The 22,311-nt window shown below is 42.3% G+C and overlaps 1 protein-coding gene across 3 annotated transcripts in view; it reads right to left on the bottom strand.

Moving 5' to 3' along the window:
- DPP10 (dipeptidyl peptidase like 10) overlaps positions 1-22,311 on the bottom strand; it is a 433,150-nt gene that overhangs the window by 234,835 nt on the left and 176,004 nt on the right. Inside the window, exon 1 of one of the 3 annotated variants that reach the window (XM_015635407.3) lies at positions 7,466-7,693. The exons of 1 other annotated variant lie outside the window; for it this stretch is intronic. In XM_015635407.3, the coding sequence (XP_015490893.1) occupies positions 7,466-7,537 (72 nt within the window). In that variant the 5' untranslated portion in view covers positions 7,538-7,693. Of the gene's footprint in view, positions 1-7,465; positions 7,694-22,311 lie in introns of those variants that run through there. One more of the 3 variants, XM_015635405.3, reaches the window with a different exon arrangement.

Genomic DNA, 22,311 nt, shown 5'->3' on the forward strand with positions numbered 1-22,311 from the left:
AACTCACTCATTCATGTCAGTATATTTCTGTCTCGACTAGGGAGGCAATAAACACTGGTATGTTTGAAAAATAGCAAACAAATACCTACGAACATGTAAGAAACTGATCCAGTGTTGAAATGAAAAAAAAAAAACAAAGTCATGCAATGTAGTTGTATCAGGCCCAAGCCAAGTGAAAAAAAAAAAAAAAAACCAAAATCATACAGCTGCTTTTAAATATATGCATGCATTCATCACCTTCTATGTTTGTTAAATCTGTGTAGCAAAGAGAGAGCAGCAGAACTGGACAGAGAAGCCACACCTGTTAAGGACCTGATTTGCACACTTCTGTATTTCTGGGGGTTACATGGACCAGCTCCAGGCTGTTGGTGACCCAACACCCACTGAGAGCTGGTGCACCCCACGGGTGCTCCTGGAGCACATCAGCTTCTTTCATTTCATCCTCAGGGAATCCAGCTCACAGTCTGAAACTGCTCTGGGGTGCAAGACAGAATCCACCAGGGTCAGTCAGGATTGCTCACTGATCCAAGTTTTAAATCCAAGCTAAAATGCTGTAATGGGCTTACCCAACTGCAATGTACTGCAGGTCAAGGGACTCTTCTTGAACTGCACTGACTCAGGCCACCCAACCTTTAGAGCAATTACTCGTTTATTTAGAATTCATATTAGACCACTGATAGAAACACCTCTTCCATAAGACTCAAAACTGTAGCACACCATCACTCATAATTAGGTGGACTTGTGCTCAAACCCTTGTTCTGAAAGACTCCTCCAATAAACCTTGAATGCTTTGATCTAAGCAGGCTCTGAAGCCTTAGGATGGAGAAGGGGAAAGGAGGTCAGCAGTCTCTGCACCGCCAGGGGCAGAGAGAGCAAACACAGGGGATGAATGATCAGTCGCACTGGCAGTGTTTGATTTACTTTCTTGCACTTGTCTAGCACTTCAAGCAAGTTTAACAGTTTTCCCCTTGGAATTTGGAATTCCCTCCATATTCTCAAAAACAAAACTTCAATATTGGCCCGGTTTGTTTTTTTGGAAAGCTACAAAATGCTTTTCTTTCCTCCCCAAGGGAATTGCAAATTGCAAATATTGCCCCAGGCAATCTAAAATATGCACCCAAAAGCTTTTAAAGAATCCTTACTTTCCTTAAATTATTGCATTGTTTGATACTCCCTAATTGATTTTTCTTAGGCAATATCCTCCAAATGCCAGAGGGGTTTTTTCTGATCTATTTTATCTTAGAATCGGTCAAAACTATTTACAGATTCTCTACATAAATAACACATAATAAGTTATGTGGCTATTGCCAGCAGTGTTAAGAAAGATTAAAAAAGGTCTTTTAGCTTCTGCCTCAGATCTGTAGGTCATCCAATGTCCTTCCTAATGGATAAATACAGTAATTTATCATCATCAGTCACCACCAGCATTGTTCTTTTACTATCATATATTCATGAACGTCATTCGATGCAGCTGAGTGAAGCATAAAAGAAGTGCATGATTAAAGTGCAAAGGGACAGAGTTTGAGACATCTGAGATTTTGTAACTAATGCACCGACTTGAAATATGACACAGGTCCTGTAAGACTCCCAAAGGCAGTGTCAACAAGTCACAGGTACCTGCTGGCAGGACACAGGCAGGTGTGGCAGCAGGTGGGACTACCTGTGCAATGTTAAAGAAAGTCAGATATGTGAAATGCAAATTTGTGCACCCACAAGTCCTTCCACAGGTCAGACAAATTTCAAAACTCTTATTAGTTAAAATATAAAAACGAAACACAATAACAACAACAATGATACCCCTCTAGGGATCACTTACTGCATTGTTTACTGCCACCATGGGAAGAGTCTGTGGTCACATTTGTGTGTCACTAACACATGCATGTGATCTCCAAATGCCTCCAAGTTATTAAAAAGTGCTAAAAGGATGGCTTTCAAATATGAGAATAACATAAACAGCATCTCTGTTTGCTTAAAGAGTTCCTCCCTCTTGTTAATTATCAAAATAGCTTGCCTGAAGCAATACTTTCAATTGGAAGATGCTGGAAAAAAACACAGACAGGGTTTTTAAAAATAGCTAATACAATGTGTATGTTCAAATATCTGAGGCTACAATGTAACCCTACAGCTGCCTGCAATTCTTTCAAACACAAAAGAGCCAAAACGATTGCCCTGCTTCAGAGTTTTTGATTCACTGCATTAAGTAATCCCTTTAATCCACCTGCAAGCAGAGGGCTCTACATGCTGGAGAGTCAGGTGCTGTGTGATGCTGCCCAAGTTCCCACACGCTGTTCTGCAAGCAAGGCACGCTGCAAAAAGGCATCAGAACCATGAAGGGAGGGCACCAAGAGCAAGAGAACACCAGCACAATCACCCTGCCCTGTGTCCAGCAGCAGAGACCTCTTTGTGATTGTGCCCCAGGGCAGAGGCTGGATAAAGGACTGGAAGGGTCTTGAAGTTTTCTGCATTAGAAAAGTGATTTTCTGGCACTCACTGGACACTCATCACTTCTGAATTTGAGAGGTGCAGAGAAACACCCTCATGTGCTCTGCAGACACTGAAAAACGAGTGTGGCTCAAGCTCCCCCAGACTGGCCACCAGAGCAGGTACCAGATGGCACAGGCAGCGATGCTCCTCAATTAATATCAGGAGCATCTCACCAAAAACGAGCCTGCCCCTGCCCCAGAGAGCTCAGAGCAGAAGACAGGAGCTGCAGTGAAGATGGAAGACAAGCTTTAAGCTTTTTGTGCCAATCACCACCATCAGGTACACGGCTGAACTACATCGAAACAGCCACCAGGCACAGAGAAAATGAATAAAGGCCACATGTACTATTTGAAAGATGACACATCCTGTGCCTTCCTCGAGAATCTGAATCCTGAACAATATTACAAACCACCACAGGTAATACATTTTCCTATAAGCTTCTTGGGCAGCTGGTCCCACAGTCAAAAGATACTGCAAGCCTGTAATCCCCCTTGCTGGATTCAGCACAGGCACAGCGTGGCCTCTAGATAGCGTAAGAAAAAGAATTTTAAAGTTTAAGTTAAGATCCAAATGATAGCTCTTTATGAAATATTCTGGGCATAATAATATAACCTTATTTCACCACTACTATTGGCTTTTCTTATTGACTGTGACATTGTGCTGAACCTTGTTGAAACCAGTAAGTTGGGTAGAGCACCACAACAAAGCAAGGTAAAAGTTCCCCTAGGCTGGTAAGCAGGAAAAATGCAAAGTCACTTTGGATTATGTACTAGAACTGGATTTCTTATTTCAGCCTGAAGCCAGCTCTGAACACAAACTGGAGTGGGGGACATGGACTTGACCACCTGACTAAATCTTTCAAGTACTGGAACTGTTGTGTGTATGTGATTAAAAGTTTCTGCCTGACCCATCAAGCTCAAACTGACCTGAGTGGGGCAAAGGAGAGCCCTTTCACCTTGATAAAAGCTCATTAAGGTGAATATTGCTCTGGACAGACACAGCTATCCATCAATGCTTCTCCCACTACAAGATCAGAGTCTGCTTTGGGGAAAAAGGAGCAAAGCAATGAAGAAAGACATAAAAACAGAAATTATTTTGGCTTTAGTCACTGCAAAAAATAAAATGCAGATGTATTTTGTTCAGATGTACTTTTAGAATGTGCCACCTGTCTGGTGACCACAGAAACTGGTCATGAGACAGAAAAAGTCCACTCCTGAAATCAACAGTCAAGCAACATTAGCCACTCGTCCTTGTTTTTTTCACTAAACATGTAATTTAAATGCTTACCAAATAATGTCCCAATTTAGTACAATACAATGTCTGATTTGACCTTGCCTGCTTTAAGAAGAATAATGTAGTAGATTCTGAAATTATAGAGGAAAAACAAAACAAAACAAAAAAGCCAAAAAAAACCTCACACACACACAAAAAGCCCCATCAAACAAAAAAAAACAACACTCACCACCTTTTTTTTCTGTTTTAAAATCAATTTTAAAAAGGCATCAGGTTGGGAGAGTAAAAGAGGCTCAGGAGAAAATGATTATAAATTTCAAAGGTCTGTCTTTGCACACACAAAGAACAGCAAGTAGCACCAGGTGGTGTAGATCATCTGGTTTTTTGTAAACAGACTGAAGCCTCACAAAGGTAATACCTAGAGGAATTATCTTAGTTTTTCATCTGCAAAGGCAGCAACATTCATCAGCCAGCAAGTCATTCAGGTACATTATATTTTTCAAATATGTTGTGTCCACTGACTACCAAATGGTTGTGCCTTCTAAAAATGATCACTAAACATCATTGTCCAAGACCCCAGGACAATTCTTAAGAGCTACAAGATGAAAAACACTCATTTTTGTCTTCTAAGGGGAACTGAAAGAGCCACATTAACTCCTGACACAGCACTCAAGTGACAGAAGTCTGAGCACTTGGATAGAGCATTCCAGAAATACAGGTAATTTACAGCTATTTTCCCTTCTACAGATATATCACCTGAACATAAAACTGTAATTTTTGCAATAAATATGACTCATCATTTAGCAGTGAGGTGAGAATAAATCTGGCTGATTTATCAAACTGAATGCCAAAACATCAATAGCACTGTTAATGGGAGTTGTTATTGGATGCCTTGTCCCAGGGGAGCCTTGGTTTAAAAGTACTACCAGAGGACGTGTTGGATATGAAGTTGTGTCCAATTATTTATAAGGTGATGGCTGTGGATGCTTCAGTCAGTCAATCCAAGCTTTTATTTAAAGTGGAGAATCCCAGCATTAGCCTGCTGTAATTTGAAATCCTATCTTAGGTCACAAATTTACCTATAAATGTACCAGAAATACTTCACCTTTGGTATGACTGCTCTCAGAGGAATCTGTAAAACCAGACTTTGGAATCAGGAAAGAGACTGACACTTAGAAGATCTTGGTACAATTCCTTTTTCTTTCTAGAACCTTTTTCTACTTGTCTACCAGAAAAGATTCACTGCCCTGCTGCCTCAGGAAACCCTTCTCAGAGCAGACACCTTGTTATAAAGAGGTCAATAAGCTCCAAGTGTCAAAGACAGTGACACTACAAGTTCACACAAGCTCACCAGCAACATGCAGTGTGAAACATGAGTACAAGACAGAGATGGATTTATTGAAGGCCCTGAGAAGGATGCATTTTCCATATGAGCAAGCCCATGAGTGCTGTGGGGTGTGGAAAAGCAGAATGAACATATGAACTCCTGATCTTCTTCCCCCCGTGCTCACCACAGCATCAACTCCACAACTGCAACCACGAAAAGCCAACAAAAAAGCTTTGAAACTATAATATTCTTTTGTTAGGATCACAGGCACATCACACTGCTGCACTGAGAATGGTTTCCAGCACAAACCGAAGTCAGACCCAGCCTCTGGTCCAGCCCTGCCCAGGGTGAGCATGTCCCACAGATCCTACATGGGTGGACATCCACGATCCTGACCTCATTCTGCACAGAGCTCACGGCAGGACTCAGGCCCCCATCCTTATGAGGGACATTCAGACCCACAGAAAGACTTGCTATCCACTAAAAGCAACATTTCACATGCCATGCTGTTAGAAAGTGCATGATGTCCCTGTCACCCAAGACAACAGGCAACCAAAGCTGATTCAGTATTATTTTAACCAAGATAAGTAAACTTGCTCTGAAAAACCCAATCCAAATATATAGGACTTCACACCTTCACACTCAGCCAGGCCCACAGACAAACCAGTGGCTGCCACATCCACCACGGAGAGAAGCTGAGAACTCCAGAACACTCAGGCAATAATATTTCCATATTTAGGATAAACCTTAATATTTAAGTGTGCTTTAAATTGATATCTTACTGCTGTTCCTCATTACAACCTAAAAAAGCAGTCAAACTGGTAATTTTGTTCATATAATATTAATCCTCCTTTGAAAAGACCTCCACCTCCAACAACAATTGCCAATTCAACACTTCTGAATTGAATATAAAGAAATAGAGATTGGTTAAGTTCAAGTACTTTTTATTACATCTAATAGCAGTACCCCTTTAAAGCAAAACAATGTCCTTGAAATTTATGAGCTCTGTGAACCTCTGAGCCTATTTAAAATGATCTTCACTTTCCATAAATTCTACTATTTGCACGGAATTTAAGCACTGGTTGAAGTTACCCATCTATTTCAGATCATGTAACTTATGCAATTAATTTATTCAAGAAGGATCAAATGTATTATTTTACCAGCATTACACGAAAATGTGCATTTTTCAGCGGAGAGCATAGATCTTTAAATTTATTTAAATGAATGGGTTCAGTGATACTGGACAGAGTCCTCGGAGCTGAACGTGCAGCCTGGGTGTGCTTGCAGGACTGGGTACTCAGCCTCTGGCTTGCTAAAGCACATCTGAGCCCAGCAGCTTCCACTGCTGGCGTTTTTCACCCAATGCGAGTGTATCGAAGGAAAATTAAGCTCCGTGGATGGATATAGGAGAGAATGAAAACGTGAAATGCAGCTCCCCACGTCCTGCGAGCCCGTTCAGAGTGCCGGAGTTCCACACCAAAAGCGGCGCGCACGGACTATTTGCAAAAAAAAAAAAAAAAACAAACTGAAAAATCCTCCGTTGGAGTTCGCATATTTTAAGGTGCTTGGGGGAGAGGGAGAGCTGAGCGCTGCCGGGGAGCCTCTCCCGCCGGGTGCCGAGGGCAGGTGCGAGGCTCCGGCTCCGGCACGACCCCCGCCCCGCCCCGGCTGCCGGAGGGTGCCCGGGGGACAGCCCCATCCCTCCCGATGGCGCCCGGGAGCATCAGGCGCAGCGATCTGCTGATGAAAAACTTCGATTTTGTGAGCATGACATCCAAGTTCGGCTGCTCCCCGGTACCATCTCCCGTATGCGGACGCCGCCCGAGACTCGAAGCGAGCCGGTGCCGAGAATCACCTCTACCGAGAGGCATCAGCACCCCGCCAGGCTCAGCCCCGCCAGCCCACGGGGCGGCACCGTCGGGCCAAGGGACGTGACTGCCGCCCGGCCGCTGCCAAAATCCCCCCCGGGAAACCTCCCCGGCCTCCGGGGCCGCTCCCTGCCCGCCCCGAGCGGAGCGGGCGGCGATGAGGAGCGCCCCGCACCGCCGGCAAACCCCGGCCGCTCCCGCGGTGCCACCGCCGCTCCCCGCGGCCGGGCAGCATCCCCCGGCCCGTGCGGCTCCCCCGGCGCAACTCGCGGGGAAGCGGAGCGCAAACTACTGCGGGACCCGGGGCTGGCCGACATCCCAGCTCCCATGCGGATCCGGACGAGGCTGGTCCCCTCCGGGCGGCCCCAGCGCATCCCCGAGACAGCTCCGCGGGGCTCCCTCTTCCTCCCGGCCGAACCGCCCCGAGGGCGTCCGTATCCCCCGTTCCCCTCCCGCACACTTTTCTCCAGCTCCGCACAACTTCTCCGGGACGGCGGCCGCCCCCCGCCCCGTCCATCCCCGGCCCCTCGGCGCCTCCCGCCGCGGCTCGCACCTGGTCGGGCTGCGGCGGCGGCGGGTTCCCCCTGCCGCCCGGGTGCGCCGGCTGCTCCTTCATGGCTGTCATCGCAGGGGCTCGGCGCGGCGCCTCTCACTGCTGCTGCGGCCCCGGGCACCCCTCCCTCGGCGCCAGCCGCATGACACCAGCCTCCCCTGGAAGTGGCGCGGCGGAGGAGGAGGAGGAGGAGGAGAAAGAGGAGGACGGGCGGGGGGCGCGGAGCCGCCGCCGCGGCAGCGCCGCTACCGCAGTGCCCCGGCGCGCCGGTGCTCAGGGGGCGCTCGGCCCCGCCGTGCCCCGAGCCGGGGGGCGGCCGCGCATCAGCGCCGGGCGCGGCCGCGGAGCGCCCCGAGCGGGCACGCTCTGCCCGCCCGCCCCGCTCCCCCTGCTCCGCCCGCCGTGGGCCGGCCCGCCGCCGCCAGCAGGTGTCACAGCCGCTCCCGCCGGCCCGGGAGAGACCATCCGCGCCCCCGCCACGGGGGCGTCGCTGCCGGCTGCGGCGGGGCCGCGCCGCCGAGACCGCCCCGCGACCGCCCCGCGGGGACCGGCCCCCGCCGCTGCTGCCCCGCCGCCGGCCGCAGAAACCACCAGAGGGGCTAAAGGGAAGGAAAGGGTGAAGGGAGCCCAGCCACGCTGGTCGGCGGCTGTAGCGCTTCTGCTGCCGCACGGCTCCGGACTTGCCGGGCAGGGCAGGAGCTGTCCCGCCGCTGTCCAGCCCCGCCACGGCGCTTCAGCAGCGAGCGGCCAAAGGCGCATCTCCCCGGCTGTACCGGAACGAATGTTGCCAGCCACGGCCTGGGAAGCTCGGCGTGGGGCATCACAACCCTGGTTTGCACTAAGACGCTCCTCTTGGGAAGCCCGAGGCTGTGAAAGGGGTTCCAAGGACCGTTTCAGCTGAACTTAGCACAGGAGGCCTTGATGTGGAACTAGGAAAAAGGAGAACATCAGGGAAGACCATAGGGACCCAGTTTACCCTGTGTCCCAAAGCCATATCATCAGGAAGCTTCAAGGGGTGCTCTGTGTAAGGATGAATAAAGCAGACCATCTCAAATTTCATTCTAACCATCAAGAAGTAAATGGCTGAACTGTGAAGACAGACACTGACTCAAGGCATAGTGAACATGAGCTTTTGTAAGGGAAAAGAACCTCAAACCCAAGCAGGTGGAACACCTAGGCTTGGGCTGCTTGTTAATTCGGGTTGGTTTCATGCCCCAGCAATCAGGAGGATGGAGAACACAGGAGTGTCTCCATGCAGGAGATGGAGCACTGGGATGGGAATGTATGGCTGGCAGGAGAGAGAGCCCCAGCACTCTTAGTCAGCCTGGGTCTCAAGAGGCTGCCAGATAGAAGGAAAGCTGTCAGCACATAGTAAGAGGAGCTTTTGATCATTTTTAATATATTTTGCATCAAAACTCACAAGAAAGGTCAATTCTGACTACATAGTGAACATAATTAATAGCAGTGACAGAGATCTAAGATTTCAGCTTGTGCTGGGAACTGTTTAAAAAGGGATGGGAAGAAGACATGGGACTGAGGAACTACACACTAGGCAGCCACAGAATAGGGAGAACTGAGTGTTTCCAACTTCCACTATCACACATCACCCTGTTGACTTCTCCACCAGTCAAGAGACACAAAAAAACCCAAGCAAATGAACTTTGCAAGCACCCTAGACAAAAACTAGATGATGACTAATAGCCACCATTAATTTGTCAAGAGTTTATCATGTCGAACAAACCTAATTTCTTTCTTTATTAGGGTAACAAGCCTGTCAGTAGAAGAGCAGTGAATGTCACCTAGATTGACTCACAAGGGCTTTCCAGCACTGGAAATTTCATCTGGACAGTTTCATCTGGCACAGAAAAATATCAGCTGAATAGAACTAAAACAAGTACCCACAAAACTGTTTCTCCAGGATCATTTCCATTTGCTCCTGCCAGCACTGGCAGGGCAGCTCTTGAACACAGGAGGCAAGGTCAGGGAATGCACAGCAGCACAGACATGTAACAAGGACAATCACAAATGTGGCGAGCACATGCTCTGAAGGGAAATGGAAAATAATCTGGATCAGTTAGGAGAACTGGGAGCTGATATGGAAACTGTGTTCAAATGCTTAAAAGGTGCTACCAAAGAATGAAAATAATCTCTTTATTGTCTAAGTGTCTGTCTCGAGCACTATAATTGGTGATGCCCAGAGTAGGAGAACCATCTAAATTAACTCACTCAATCTCTTTTTGTTGCTAACTTTATGATCCCTCTCCAGCAAAACACCAAAGGCCCCTGCATGAGACCCAACTACAAGATTGTTCTCACCTGCACAGTTACTTTTCCTCAGATCAGGAATCACCATTTCCTGTGCTTCTCTTCACAGCATCTCTTCCCTTACCTCTCCCTTTTACATATCTATTTTCTCTCTTCCAATTCATTATTTCCCATCCCTGCTGCTGTCAGCCCCGTCCCTTTACTTCCTTGTCCTGCCTTGCTGCTGTCTCTTTTTGTTTAACATTTGCACTATGCAAAGAAAAAGCAAAAAGGGCAGCAAAGGTGGCACCTTGTGCACTCTCACACTCTCACTTGTGCTCTGCTTTGCTTCCACAGATCAGCCTTCACTGCCAGCCCTGCCTTAGTTGTGGCTGCATTCTGTTGGGCTTGGGGTCTTGTTTGCACTGAGCAATGTACAACACAGGGAGACTCAGATTTTGCCTGTGGCCTCTAGGTGCTACAGTAATACAAATAATAAGTCTTAGAAGCAGACATGTTCTGATTCATGCTGTTTATGGCACAGGTCTATTGCAACTCAACTAATTACTGGGCCCTCATCAAAGCTGAAGAATTCTAATGATTTGGGGTTTGAATAGGCATGTTTCAATCAAGATTACTTTCAGCTCGTTTTCAATAAGACCCATTGTGATGGAGTTCCACTGCTAATCAAGAAGGAAAAAGACATTAGCAGACATTTAGCTGAAGCTTGGTTATTCATTGACAATATATTCACTGTGAGGTTTTATCACTCAAATGGACTGAGATATGCAGCATAAGTTTCACAAAGGTTGTGCATGCTGGCTTGGGTCTTCATAAATCAATTAGAATTATGGGAAACAAGTATTTTTGGGGTAGGACTTTGGGAACTGTCTGTATACACAATGATTCTTATCTAAAGCTTCCTAAATTCAAGGCTAAGACTTATTTACAGCACTAAATCTCACCTTCTATCATTGTTTTTATATGTTGGTTCATTGGTTTATAGTATTGATGCTTTGATGATATGTAATTAATTCACCAGTTTTCACTAATGCCCACACCAACTTTAATTTAGGTCTTTTTTAGCAAATTACTGTTTATAAGTAATTTGGGCTGTTTAAAGGAACAGACATTTTACAGCAGTTAATAGGACGCATCTTTGAAACTGGAGCCTGGAACTAAAACTGCTGCCATATGGGTGAAGAAATAAAGTTGTATGGTGGTTATGGTGGTTCCTTGAACCATTTTCACCCAAACACCTCATGGTATCACCAGGGAAAGCATCTAAGACTTGGGTGAAAGAGCTGCAGAAAGCAATAGAATTATGGTCTGAATCAGTTCTTTTACAGCTGCATTAAATTAATCCACCTTTAAATGGCAATTTTATGTTACAGACTCCTTGTAACTTCCTCCATCTTCACACATGAGATTTGGGTGCATGAGTCAAAACACAACATGACTGTTTTATCTTCCACATAAGCTGAATATCAGCTCCATCAGAGAATTATCCGATCGCTACAGCTCGCGTCGCATGACTCAATGACACATATGTTGTGTTCACACAGCAGACTAACGTGCAGCAAAAATTTTGGACAGGCAGCCAGAAAGCCAGGAAACAGTTTGAGAAGTAAAGGGGCCAGACATATGTGCAGAAAGAATACAGCACAGGATGCCACATGTAAGGGGAACTCTCCCTTCTCTTTCTGAAGGTTTATCACCCTCCTGGCCTATCACCCCTCCAGGGTGATGTTGGGAGCACGGCCAGGTGCCAAAGGCTGCCTGTGTGCCACTTGTTAATCACTCCAGAGCCCTGGGACATGGGCTGGGAGCTGCAGGGCCTGAGCCACAGTGCACACAGACAACCTGGTTATGATAAAGTGATCAAGTGATTTGACTGCCTTGTGTCACACAGATGCTGCTCTGTACATCCCACCATGAAGAGGCACAGCATTACTGGCACAGTGCAGGTCCAGGCCCTTCCTTTGGCAGTGACTTTTATGTTCCATAAGTTTGCTGCTGCTCCAGTGGGAATTTCAAAGTACAAACCTGCATCAGTTGTTTTCTGTATGTTTTATATGGTCCTCTTTACTGTGTGATTGCAGTGAAGGTGTAAGCAATACCTACTGAAGCATTCCTATAAAAATAAGAAGTCACTTATAACCTTTACATCCAGTTGAGTCATTCCTACAGAGAATGGTTGTTTTTTTTGTGTTCAAGGCAGTTGGTCACAGCACCAAGTCTGACAGAGTTCAAGAAGAGTTTAGCCAATCCTCTAGGGCACACGTGTGACTCTTGGGGATGGTCCTGGGAAGGGCCAGGAGATGAATTTGATGATCCTTGTGGGTACCACCCCACTCAGCTTATGCTCTGATTCTGTAGTTGAGACCAAAAGACTGCCAATCACATCTAGTCAAGAACTTCAGCACTCTTAAAACTAAGGGGAAAAGGCTCTCATCATATCACCCACTACACTCACTGCATAGTCCAGATGATGACTTTATGAAAGCTTCAAGGTCATGGCTTGAGAGATTGCCAGTGACTTTTTCAAATCAAATCTCATGAATAAACTCTGATTGTGGATTTCTGATTTATTTTTAAGCTCTGGCAACTGGACTAAAAAAAGATATCCTTGAAATCATATAGGTGAATTTAAAAATCAAACTAATGTCACCAAAACCCAAGAAAAGTTAAGATGACTGTTCCTCACTTGTGTTTTAAGCGGATTTGTGGGCTTGCAAAAACTAAAGATAGTTCTCCAGAAGAAAACCACTCTGAGTCACATAAAGCTGAAAAGCAGACAGATTGTGGTTTTGTACAGAATGTTTTTTAAACTATGGCTTTAAATAACTGAATATTTGAACTTTGCTTCTTAAGAATTCTTTGATAGAGGGAAAATTCCAGGCACCTTCTGAATTTAGAAACATATTACTTTTTAACACCTGCTTCAGTGAAAAGCTATTTTCTTTGTGAATAAATTGTACTCGTGTTTTTCTCTCCTTGTCTTGTTTCAGATAAAACAATCAATGCAAACACTGAGTTAATACAAATAAATGCAAATATATTCCAGCAGGAAAGTTACAAGATTTATTAAAATACACATGCAAATATTTCAGTGGAAGTACAGAGAACAAGACCAAGTACAGACAAAAATAACTCTCATTATCCAACAAACAGCATATTCTAACAATAGTTCAAAGTTCAAAGGGAACGCTTGACCTACTCCCAAAGCCTCTATGGAGCAATTCTGTCCAAATGTATTACCGGAATTTAAATCCTAATGGCACTTCCACCAAAAGATCTTACAAGCAGTTCACTAACACGAAACAGCTGAAATACAAATTATGTTATAATCTAAAACTACTTGTGCTTATCACTTACACTTTTTTTTACTCAAGAAAGCAGTTATACAAATGATGGAATAGGCTGGGAAGAGGCAAGACTAGATCTTGGATTTTGAAACATGCATTTCCCATCCTCTGACCATTGCACTGTATCTTTAAACTGGCAGAAGTTACACTACAAGCTCCTCACCCAAGGAAATATGTTACATCAGAGTTTGCAAGTAAAAGCTTTCAGCTTACTTTGTAACTCTTTAGAAGACACACCTGAAACTGAGGGAGAAAACAACACAATTAGTAGTGAGGATCAGTTTGTACAGCAAAAAAATTAAGGTTCAGACCTTTAAAATGCTCCTAATGAATATTTGTAGTAAAATATATGAATCCAGAAATACAATGTAATCATGCATTTGCAAATCTGTGACATTTTACAGATTAAATAAGTTTAAATTTGGTCAACAAATCACTGGTCTGGGAACTCAGAATTCTCCAATTAACACAGGTATAAATCAAAAATATGTCCAGAAAAAGCAACTGTTCCTCAAAGAACTTCATACTGCATGGATATTCAGAAACAGCAATGGGTTCCCTGAGGATCCCCTGTCAGTGGTGGATAAAGAACTCAGATTGATGTGCAGACCCAGGTTATGACCTAAATCACAGTTCACAAAAATGCAATTGGCCTGTTCAGGAATCCAAAATCTCCTTGCTGCTCCTGGAAGACTTGTCAGATTCACAGATATTTAACCACGAGCAATGCAGGGAGAAAGTGGGAGATTAAACAGGACCTCAATAGATCACTTACTATTAAAAATTACCCTGACTGAATGTTTTAATTAATTGAGCAACTGTTAGAATGTTGCCCTTGTACACTACATAATAGGGATGGATTAGGAAGACCAAATTCCACTTGGTCATTTGGGAGGTGGCAAGGAGAAAGAGTATAATGAAAAAAGGGAAAAAAAAAAAATTTAGACAATAATGGGAGTTAAAAATCAGAATAGAATCATAACAAAATGCCATAATCTACAATAAAATTCAATTTGGAGAAAAAACTAAGTAAAATGCTTTAATACCATTAAATTACTTCCATTTCTTACTACTAACCAAAAACAGACTTTTCCCCTACTATGCTATTTAATTTAGTTTTTTAATGACGAATATTATGTTAATTTTACTTTCATTTTAATTACAAAAGTCAAAATTAATTTCAGCCAGAAAGAAAATATTCCAATACCAATAGAAATTGTTCTCTTCTCCTATTCTAAAATCTTGTAAAATTCTATATAATTCCCCTGACACTTTTGATCAAAATTCATTTTTGTAGGATGATTTTCCTCTGTAATATTTTCCATCCAGCTCCAGTTCACTCTAAAAATAAACCAACAAGCCTCATGAAGCTGACAGTGATTAAACACCAAATTTCTATTGGGAATTGTTTTCCTTTGAAACAGAGATACGACTACAAGTACTTACATTATGCTGAAAATTACAAAAATCTTCTAACCCTGCACAGTTTGGGTTTAAAAATGGCAACTCCACCGTCCACCTTAATCCTAGGATGCCTTGAAACATTGAGGGGAAAGAGTGGAGAACAGCAGGGCCTGTTCTCTGTTCAATACCTTTAATTCTGATTAGCAGTCACTGGATAGAGCAGATCTGAGCATCCCAAAAGACTTATGACTACATCAAAGGGAAGGAGAAGAGGTTTTGTGAAAAATTGTGCTACTGAACTTTTTTCCATGCTGTTTTTGCGATATGAAATGGAGCTGTCACAGAACTTTGTGCTAAGAGCCTGCTCATCCTCTGCAGATGTTTCATAATGAAAGGCATCAAACAGTTGTACAATAATACAAGCATCCATTATCCAAGATTTGTGTAATACCTTTTCTTTCCCAAAGGATCTGAAAATGTTTTACAAACTGATATACAAATTATCCACGCAAAAAGCTATTCATCCATCAAGGAAACACATCTACAGCCCAAGGCAAAGCAGAACAACTGTGTGAATACACACTAATTCTCCAGTCAAGGCTGTGAGGAAAATATTAAGCATACAATATGTGAGTATACAAGACTCAGGAAGAATTTTGCTTTTATAATGCAAATTCTTCAATAAAATAGTGTAGGATCTTTATTGGACATTGGCAAGTACAACATTAAGTGAAATAAGCAAATATTTAAGAATATCAAGTATAGCAATGTGTACCAGGACTACTTTATTGCATGTCTTCCTTCATGTTTCCAAATACTGGTGCCACATTAAAATACAATAAAAAAATCTGTCAATGTAGTCTACCCCAGAAACAGAAGTATCTAGAAAAGAGAGGAATACTTAGAAGGAGACAGTAGCTTACTCAGCAATAGTCTACTCAATTCCTATCAGCACAAGTTAACACAACCAAACGTTTCCAAAATAAAAAACATCACCCCAAATGAACTCTGCACTTAAACTGCATTATGGCTGAACTCTCATTTTAGTGAACTCTCTCTGATTATGGTGACCAGACATTTCATTTGGATCTTACTCTGCAACTTTTCCAGTTTGGCAGTCGCTTCAGCACTTCTGCTCAATAAAGAAGGTGGCAGAGACACTTAAGGGTACTTGAAGTGATGGAGTGTGATTTGAGGCAAAAGAGAGCTCTTTCCCTTTCAGTGCTGATATCAAGAATCTCTAATTAGAAGCAAAGTGTGCAAGGAAAAATGCAGACAGGGAAAATAATAGGGTTGAAGACTTAGAAGGAGGCATTGAGAAGTGTTACACAAGGTTTGGGACTATTTTTAACCTTGAGAACTGGGCACAAACCCCCGAGTTCCCAAGTGTGCTGACAGCATCCTCTCAGGAGACTTACACAGGACCACATATTGACACACAGTTACTTTGATTTCAAATAAATATCTAAAACCCAGCCTCAGCATCATTACTCATCTGGGAGCTACATTCAGAAAGCCTCTTGAGGATTTCGACAGGCTATTGGGCAGGAGAGGCAGATAAAGAATTGCTGATTCTTCCAACCCTGGAGAATCCAGTAGGTTTGAGAAAAAAAAAAAAATGCTATTAAGGAAAAGAGCTATCCTTCACATTGCACCCCTAAGCTAGGCTGATGCTGTGAAAAAAAAAATCACAGAGATGGGCAAAAAAATAGGATATTATGAAAGTCTGAAACTCTCAGGCCAGCTATTTGGTTGGGAAATTGAAGCAGAACTATAGGAAAGGAAAAAAGGGAGCCCCCAATTAAGAATCTAAGGTAGTGATATGTAAATGCTGTGAAAATGAAAAACAGCGGCAAGAGGTTGAAACTTTTGCACACAGCCAACAAGGTAAGCTGCACTAGAGCATTAATGGGATGTGCTGTGGAACTGGGATTTTGCTGTAAAAGGGCAATAAATTGTTCAAGAGGAGCAGGACAGGGGAAGAGGGAGGCATTGTCTCTGTATCAATAACACATCTGCTGGTTCTGAAGTCTGCAGCTCAACCAGCCAGAGGGAATTAATGTCTCCTTGAATGACTGCATAAAGATAAAAGGAACCACAACTAAGGGTGCTGTACTGGAGGGAGTCATTCTTTCCCTCTTTAACCTTGAAAATCAAGCACAAGCCTCAGGCTCCACAAACATCCTGAGATTCATGTCTATGTATTGATGGGAGTAATGTGAGATGCACCCTCAGGATGGATCAGGCAGCAGGGAGGATTTTTATTATACAATTTATGTCAACTTTCTGAACTCACTGGGGACAGTACTTTGTCTTCCAAAAGGAAGGAGAAACCACCAGGGAAATAGAAAGAACATAAAAGATCTTGTTAAGAAATCAAAAGTTGTAAAGTTATTCCAATGAGAAGATTACGAAAAAGTGAGAGAAAGGTGAATGAGAGAAGTCTTCTGCAAAAGCAAACTCCAAAAGAAGAAGGAGAAAAGGAATAAGGCTGATGTTTCCAATACTTCTGTCACACACAAAAACCTCAGACTAGATACTTAGGTAACTTATATGCTCACCAATTATGAACACCAGAACATGTGAATAAAAATATAAAGAAATAAACAAATAAATAAGTCAACATCCCAGTCAACAAATCAATCTCACTCAGAAACATATGAGGCTTCAGTCATCTCTGAACTATTTAAGAGAAATCTCTGAGAAGTTAAAAAAGACAGGGTAATTCTGGTGAACAGGAGAATGGCAAAAACACTGAGGAAGGGGAGAATAAAGTAAACACAAGCAGCCTAGTTGTTAGGTCTCAGAAAAGAAAAAAAATATGCATACAAACTTAGGTTTGTGAACAATAAGGTGATTAAAAAAACCCAGTATTAATTTATCTAGACAAGATAATATCCAGCCCATCTAGCTTCACTCAATTGACAAACTAGGGATAATCAGGACAAAGTGCTGCAAGACTTCAAGAACAATGCCACATGATTTTCTTGTAAGAAAATGAGATTGAGATGAAATTATTGTTGCCCAGCTGTTTGACAAGCTGTGTGAAATGTCAGTTCTTAATACTGAATTGCCAAAAGGGGAAGTATTTTCAATTAGGAACTCTCAGGGACTTTTTGTGCATGTCCATCACTATTCATCACTATTTCAGCCATTGGAGTGTTCTTACAGACAGTTAAGAACAGAACCAGAATTGGAGACAGGCTGTAAAAATGATCCAAAATCAAAAATGTGAAACTCAATCACAAGTGTGTGAAGAGCTTCCCATGCAGAGCTGAAATCTGTGCAGAAAAGCAACAAGAGGAAGAACTGCAGCCCAGAAGTAGCACAGAAACATTGTCCCATGCTCCGTCTTGCAGTGGGAATCATAAAATCATGGAACCTCCTGAGCTGGAAAGGACCAACAAGGACTCAGCAGGCTGATGCTGTTACCCCAAAAACACTTCTCAGTCCTGGGAGAGATGAAGAACAAGGCTTATATATATACCAGCAAAACCAATATCTGATTTGATTAATATTGATCTTGTGGGTCTGTTGTTAATTTTGGTTACTGCACTATCAAAAAATAATTTAAAAAATATAAACAAACAAACAAATAAACAAAAAGAAAAGAGAAGAGTAATTAAGAAAGTCTGAGATCTGAGGAGCAGTTAAAGAAATTTGATTTTTTTAATCAAACGCAATTAGATCTGACTTCCCTGAATCTGGTTAATCTCCCGGTATGTGAAAAAGTGGTAAAAGATAATGGACACCTGAGTTTTTTCAGAAGCCTGTTCTGGAACAAGACAAGCATTTTCACTACAGAAACCACAGGAATGCTTCAGGAGCATTATTCTTTCTGATGATAAAGAATTTCCCTCATTACCAACTGGATCTGAATTGACCAGGCACTGCCAGAGGTTGTTTTTCAGGCACTTCAGGGAAGGGGCAAAAGGAATTTGAGGATTTCCTTCAAACACTCAGTTTCCAGGTGCTTGGAATTCCCTTCCCTTTCTGTCCCACACTCATCTCTGCATGGCAGCAGGACTCAGGCCTGAATTCTGTTTTCAGCCACCCCAACTGCTGTATAAATAAACCCAATGACACTTTACCACATACCTGAAATTAAGCACATGCTTAAGTGCTTTGCTCAACAGCAATATACTTTAAGCACATACTTTAAAACTCTGCAAACTGTGTCTTTATAGCTTTCCAAAGTCATTACAACGGTGACAGGGGACTAAATTATTGCTAGACAGGAACAGAACTGCCTTCTATAAGAGAGACCTGGAAAAGGGGAGAAGCATGAAAAAGAAGACTGCTAATCTTCATTTTTTACCTTCACATTATTTGCAGAGCAAACTGATGAAAATGATAGACTTCTGCACAGTCCTGTTCTTAGAGAAATCAATTGTGATTTTATCTTCAATCACATTCACCCAAACATCGGTGACTGCAGGCTGTGGCACCCCCATACACACACAGGAATTTAAGAACAAGCTCTTTACACCTGAGCAAAGCAGCTTTATGCAATGTACTCAAATGTGATTTTAAAGCAGAATGAATGGGAGGACTTTTGAAAGTTTTGATGGTTTTCAATTAAAAAAAACAAACAAACCACCACTAGATGGTTGCCTCAACAATACCAGATGTGATTGTTCTCACAACAACTTTTTTTTGCAGAGAAGAAAAATATCTGAGTCCACATGCTTTTATATTTTCCTGTCTGGATCCCTTTTCCAATCCTATGAAACATATCCTTATTTTGACCCTTGGGTCCACACACTGACAGATATTTCAGTTTAGTCAACATTTAGCTGTCTGATCAAAGGACCTTCAACAAAAGACAATCTCTGTGTTTGCTTATACAGTAGCAGGTAAAAGACATTGCAGGACTGTAATTTACTATATTAGCTGTCAGGATGCACAACCTTTTTTTTTTTTTTTTTTTAATTGCACATTTTATGATATGCTTAAACTGTGTTTAATTACTTGCTGCAGAGTGAAATCTTCACAAGGTTATTCTGTATCACACCTTTCAGCTTGACTTTATTTAAAGGAGATACCTTATTATCTTCCTGATCTTGAAGCACAGTCTACCATGTGAAGAAAACACAAAGGTTTAGACACTATTTTTCCAAAAATCTGTCACCATTGGATTTTCATGGGAAGAAATATAGGAAGGGAAATTCTTTATCTAAAAAACAGACTGTCAGAAAATTATTAGTAATTCTTAGTGTTCATACAGTCACTGTTAAAAGTGACATTATCAGTGACGTGTCATCAAGAAGAAGAATTGCAAAGCCACAAAGAAGACAAAGTAATTTGCAAAAGCACAGTAGCCCATCACAATGATGCCAAGATAGCTTTAAGTGACAGAAATTCTATGTATGCTCATGCACTAAAGAGTCTAGAATACCACCTGGGGTCAGGTCAAAATTTGACATAATTTTTAATACATTAATGATATTTAATGGCTAAAAATCAGTGTTTGATAACACATCCAAAATGATTTATTTCCCACTGAGGGCTTGTCCTTGTTTATCATTTCTTGCTCTATAATTAGAAAAAAATAAAAAATAAATAAATCACAGTTCTAACAGAAGTAGCTGTCCACTGCTTCATTAAACATTAACAGCTTGAAGTCACATTTTGGAGGTGGTTAATGGTGTTTCAGTAAGGTTTACACCACCTTATCCAGCAGCCACAACATTCTACAGCATTTACCCCTTAAACAAGAAAGAAATAATGCCAAATAATTCTGAATAATTTTGTTCCTAGTGTCTATTCTGGACAACAATCACCAAAGTTAAAGCATTTTCCAGACTCCTGCACTTTTTTAGGGTAACTGTTAGCTCCAGCCTCAGCCAGCATAACTTGGGAAACAACAGTCAAATATTCAGACACTGCCACAGGAAGAGAATCTCCAAACCCAGCCAGCAAAAGGTATTTTGCATGGGTGCTTATGTCAGCTTTCAAACGCAGAATTTGGTACCTCACTACAACTGAAATGCTAAGGATATGAATGCTAATGGACTGAAAGTGTTCAGATTAAAGGGGCTCCAGCTCCCCACAGGTTTGGTGAAACAATTCACAGAGTACATGACTGAGGCACAACTTACAGCGCTTGATCCGGAACGCCTGACAGAGGAACAGGGGCAAACGTGGGGATTTTAAAGCAGAATTATCAAGGCTCAGCAGTGAGTGAGTGTGGGAGTGCCCCTACAGCACTGGCATCTCTGGGACACCAGGAGTGTTGGAAACCTTACACCCTGTCACACTCACAGAGTTATGGCCAGTTCTATGCACCTAATCCCTGACTTTCATACCAAAACACACTATAGGTTTGAAGTTCTTCTGTCTTCCCAATCTCCACATAAAACAATCCACCCCTCATAAGAAAAGAGGAAGAAATACGAAGAAAACATTCTGAATTTCCATCTTTTCCTCCTGTTAGTGCTCCTGAAAGAACACTACATTTATTAAACCTTTCTTAAGAGCTTGTCAAGTAGAGCAATAATCACATTAGAAAATAAGGCTGTGGATTTCAGGATCAATTGTTGAAGTTTTGTTTGTTTTGTTCTGTTCTAACATGACAAGTTGTCTGCTGGGTTGGCCTCTGTGGCATTAAAAGGTGCCCATTTTTGCTACAGCTCAGTTGTTTCTCATTGCCAGAGAAAAAAGAGAAGGAGCTGTGCTACTTCACATTATCTCTCCAGTAAATTTTCCAGTGAAGGAATGCTTCTGTTCATTTTCTGGTATTACAAATGCCAAACACTGAGCCTGCTTTGCTGTTCTCCTGCATTTTTTGCAATCATTGGTATCTCTGTAAAACAAGCAACACACACATTTATGGTAACTCTTCCTGGGAATTCTGAAAGGTGTAAACAAGGGGATAATCAAGCCCACAACCTAAGGTTATTATTCTTCCCAAATTGCTCTATTAACTTCTAGCTTCTTTCTATCCTTGGAAATTATTGCTTGCTGGTAGAGAACTCTATTTCAAATTAAAACAAAAACAAACAAAAAAAAGAACTAAAGAGGAGTAATCCAGTCTTTCGGTAGCATGTACAAAAATATCAATAATTTTATATTTCCCTATAAATATCTGATTAACACAGCTCAAGCTTTATGAAAGATGAGAGATAAAACCTGCTGGGGAAACTAATATTTACCACAAGAACAGCAAATCTTAATAGTGAGAGCAGCTACCAACCTGTTGTACAGGACATATTATAGTGTCTAAAAAAGGAACATTTATTTTCTAAGCAAATTCCAAGCCAAAAAGCAACAGAAAAAGAGCATTTTGTGGATGAAGCCTTTCCACATCATTGTAAAAAAACCAGATTATACCAGCTCACTGACAGCAGCCACAATGTGTGGCCATAGAGCAATAATGACATGGTCTAGGTAAACCCAGCCCTCCATGAAAGATGCATGCCATGGATTTTTATCTATGGGAAAAGCAAAGTACAACAAACAAATTGAATGCATAAATCTCCAAAGACCCTGAAAATTTGGAAAGCATGAGCAGAGGCAAGGGGTAGAAACAATGAGTCCGTATTAATGCCATTAAATACTAAGAAAGGCTGACAGCACTTAAATAGTTTATTTGAGAGCAATTCTAACTTCCTAAAGAAGATTTAATAAACAGTCATTTGACAATAAGATTAAATTAGTACCGTGTACTACAAAATTTAAATAATCCTGCCAAAAAAATCCCAAGTTTCCAGCACTACTGCATAAAGGAAAACCTGTAGGGATGTATATGGTGAGCAGTATATTTTTGTCCTAACTTTAATGGAAACAACACTCTCTGTGGACATCATTGTGGACAAAGATGTGTTACAC

This window comes from Parus major, chromosome 7 (genome assembly GCF_001522545.3).
Source record: "Parus major isolate Abel chromosome 7, Parus_major1.1, whole genome shotgun sequence".
NCBI lineage: Eukaryota > Metazoa > Chordata > Aves > Passeriformes > Paridae > Parus > Parus major.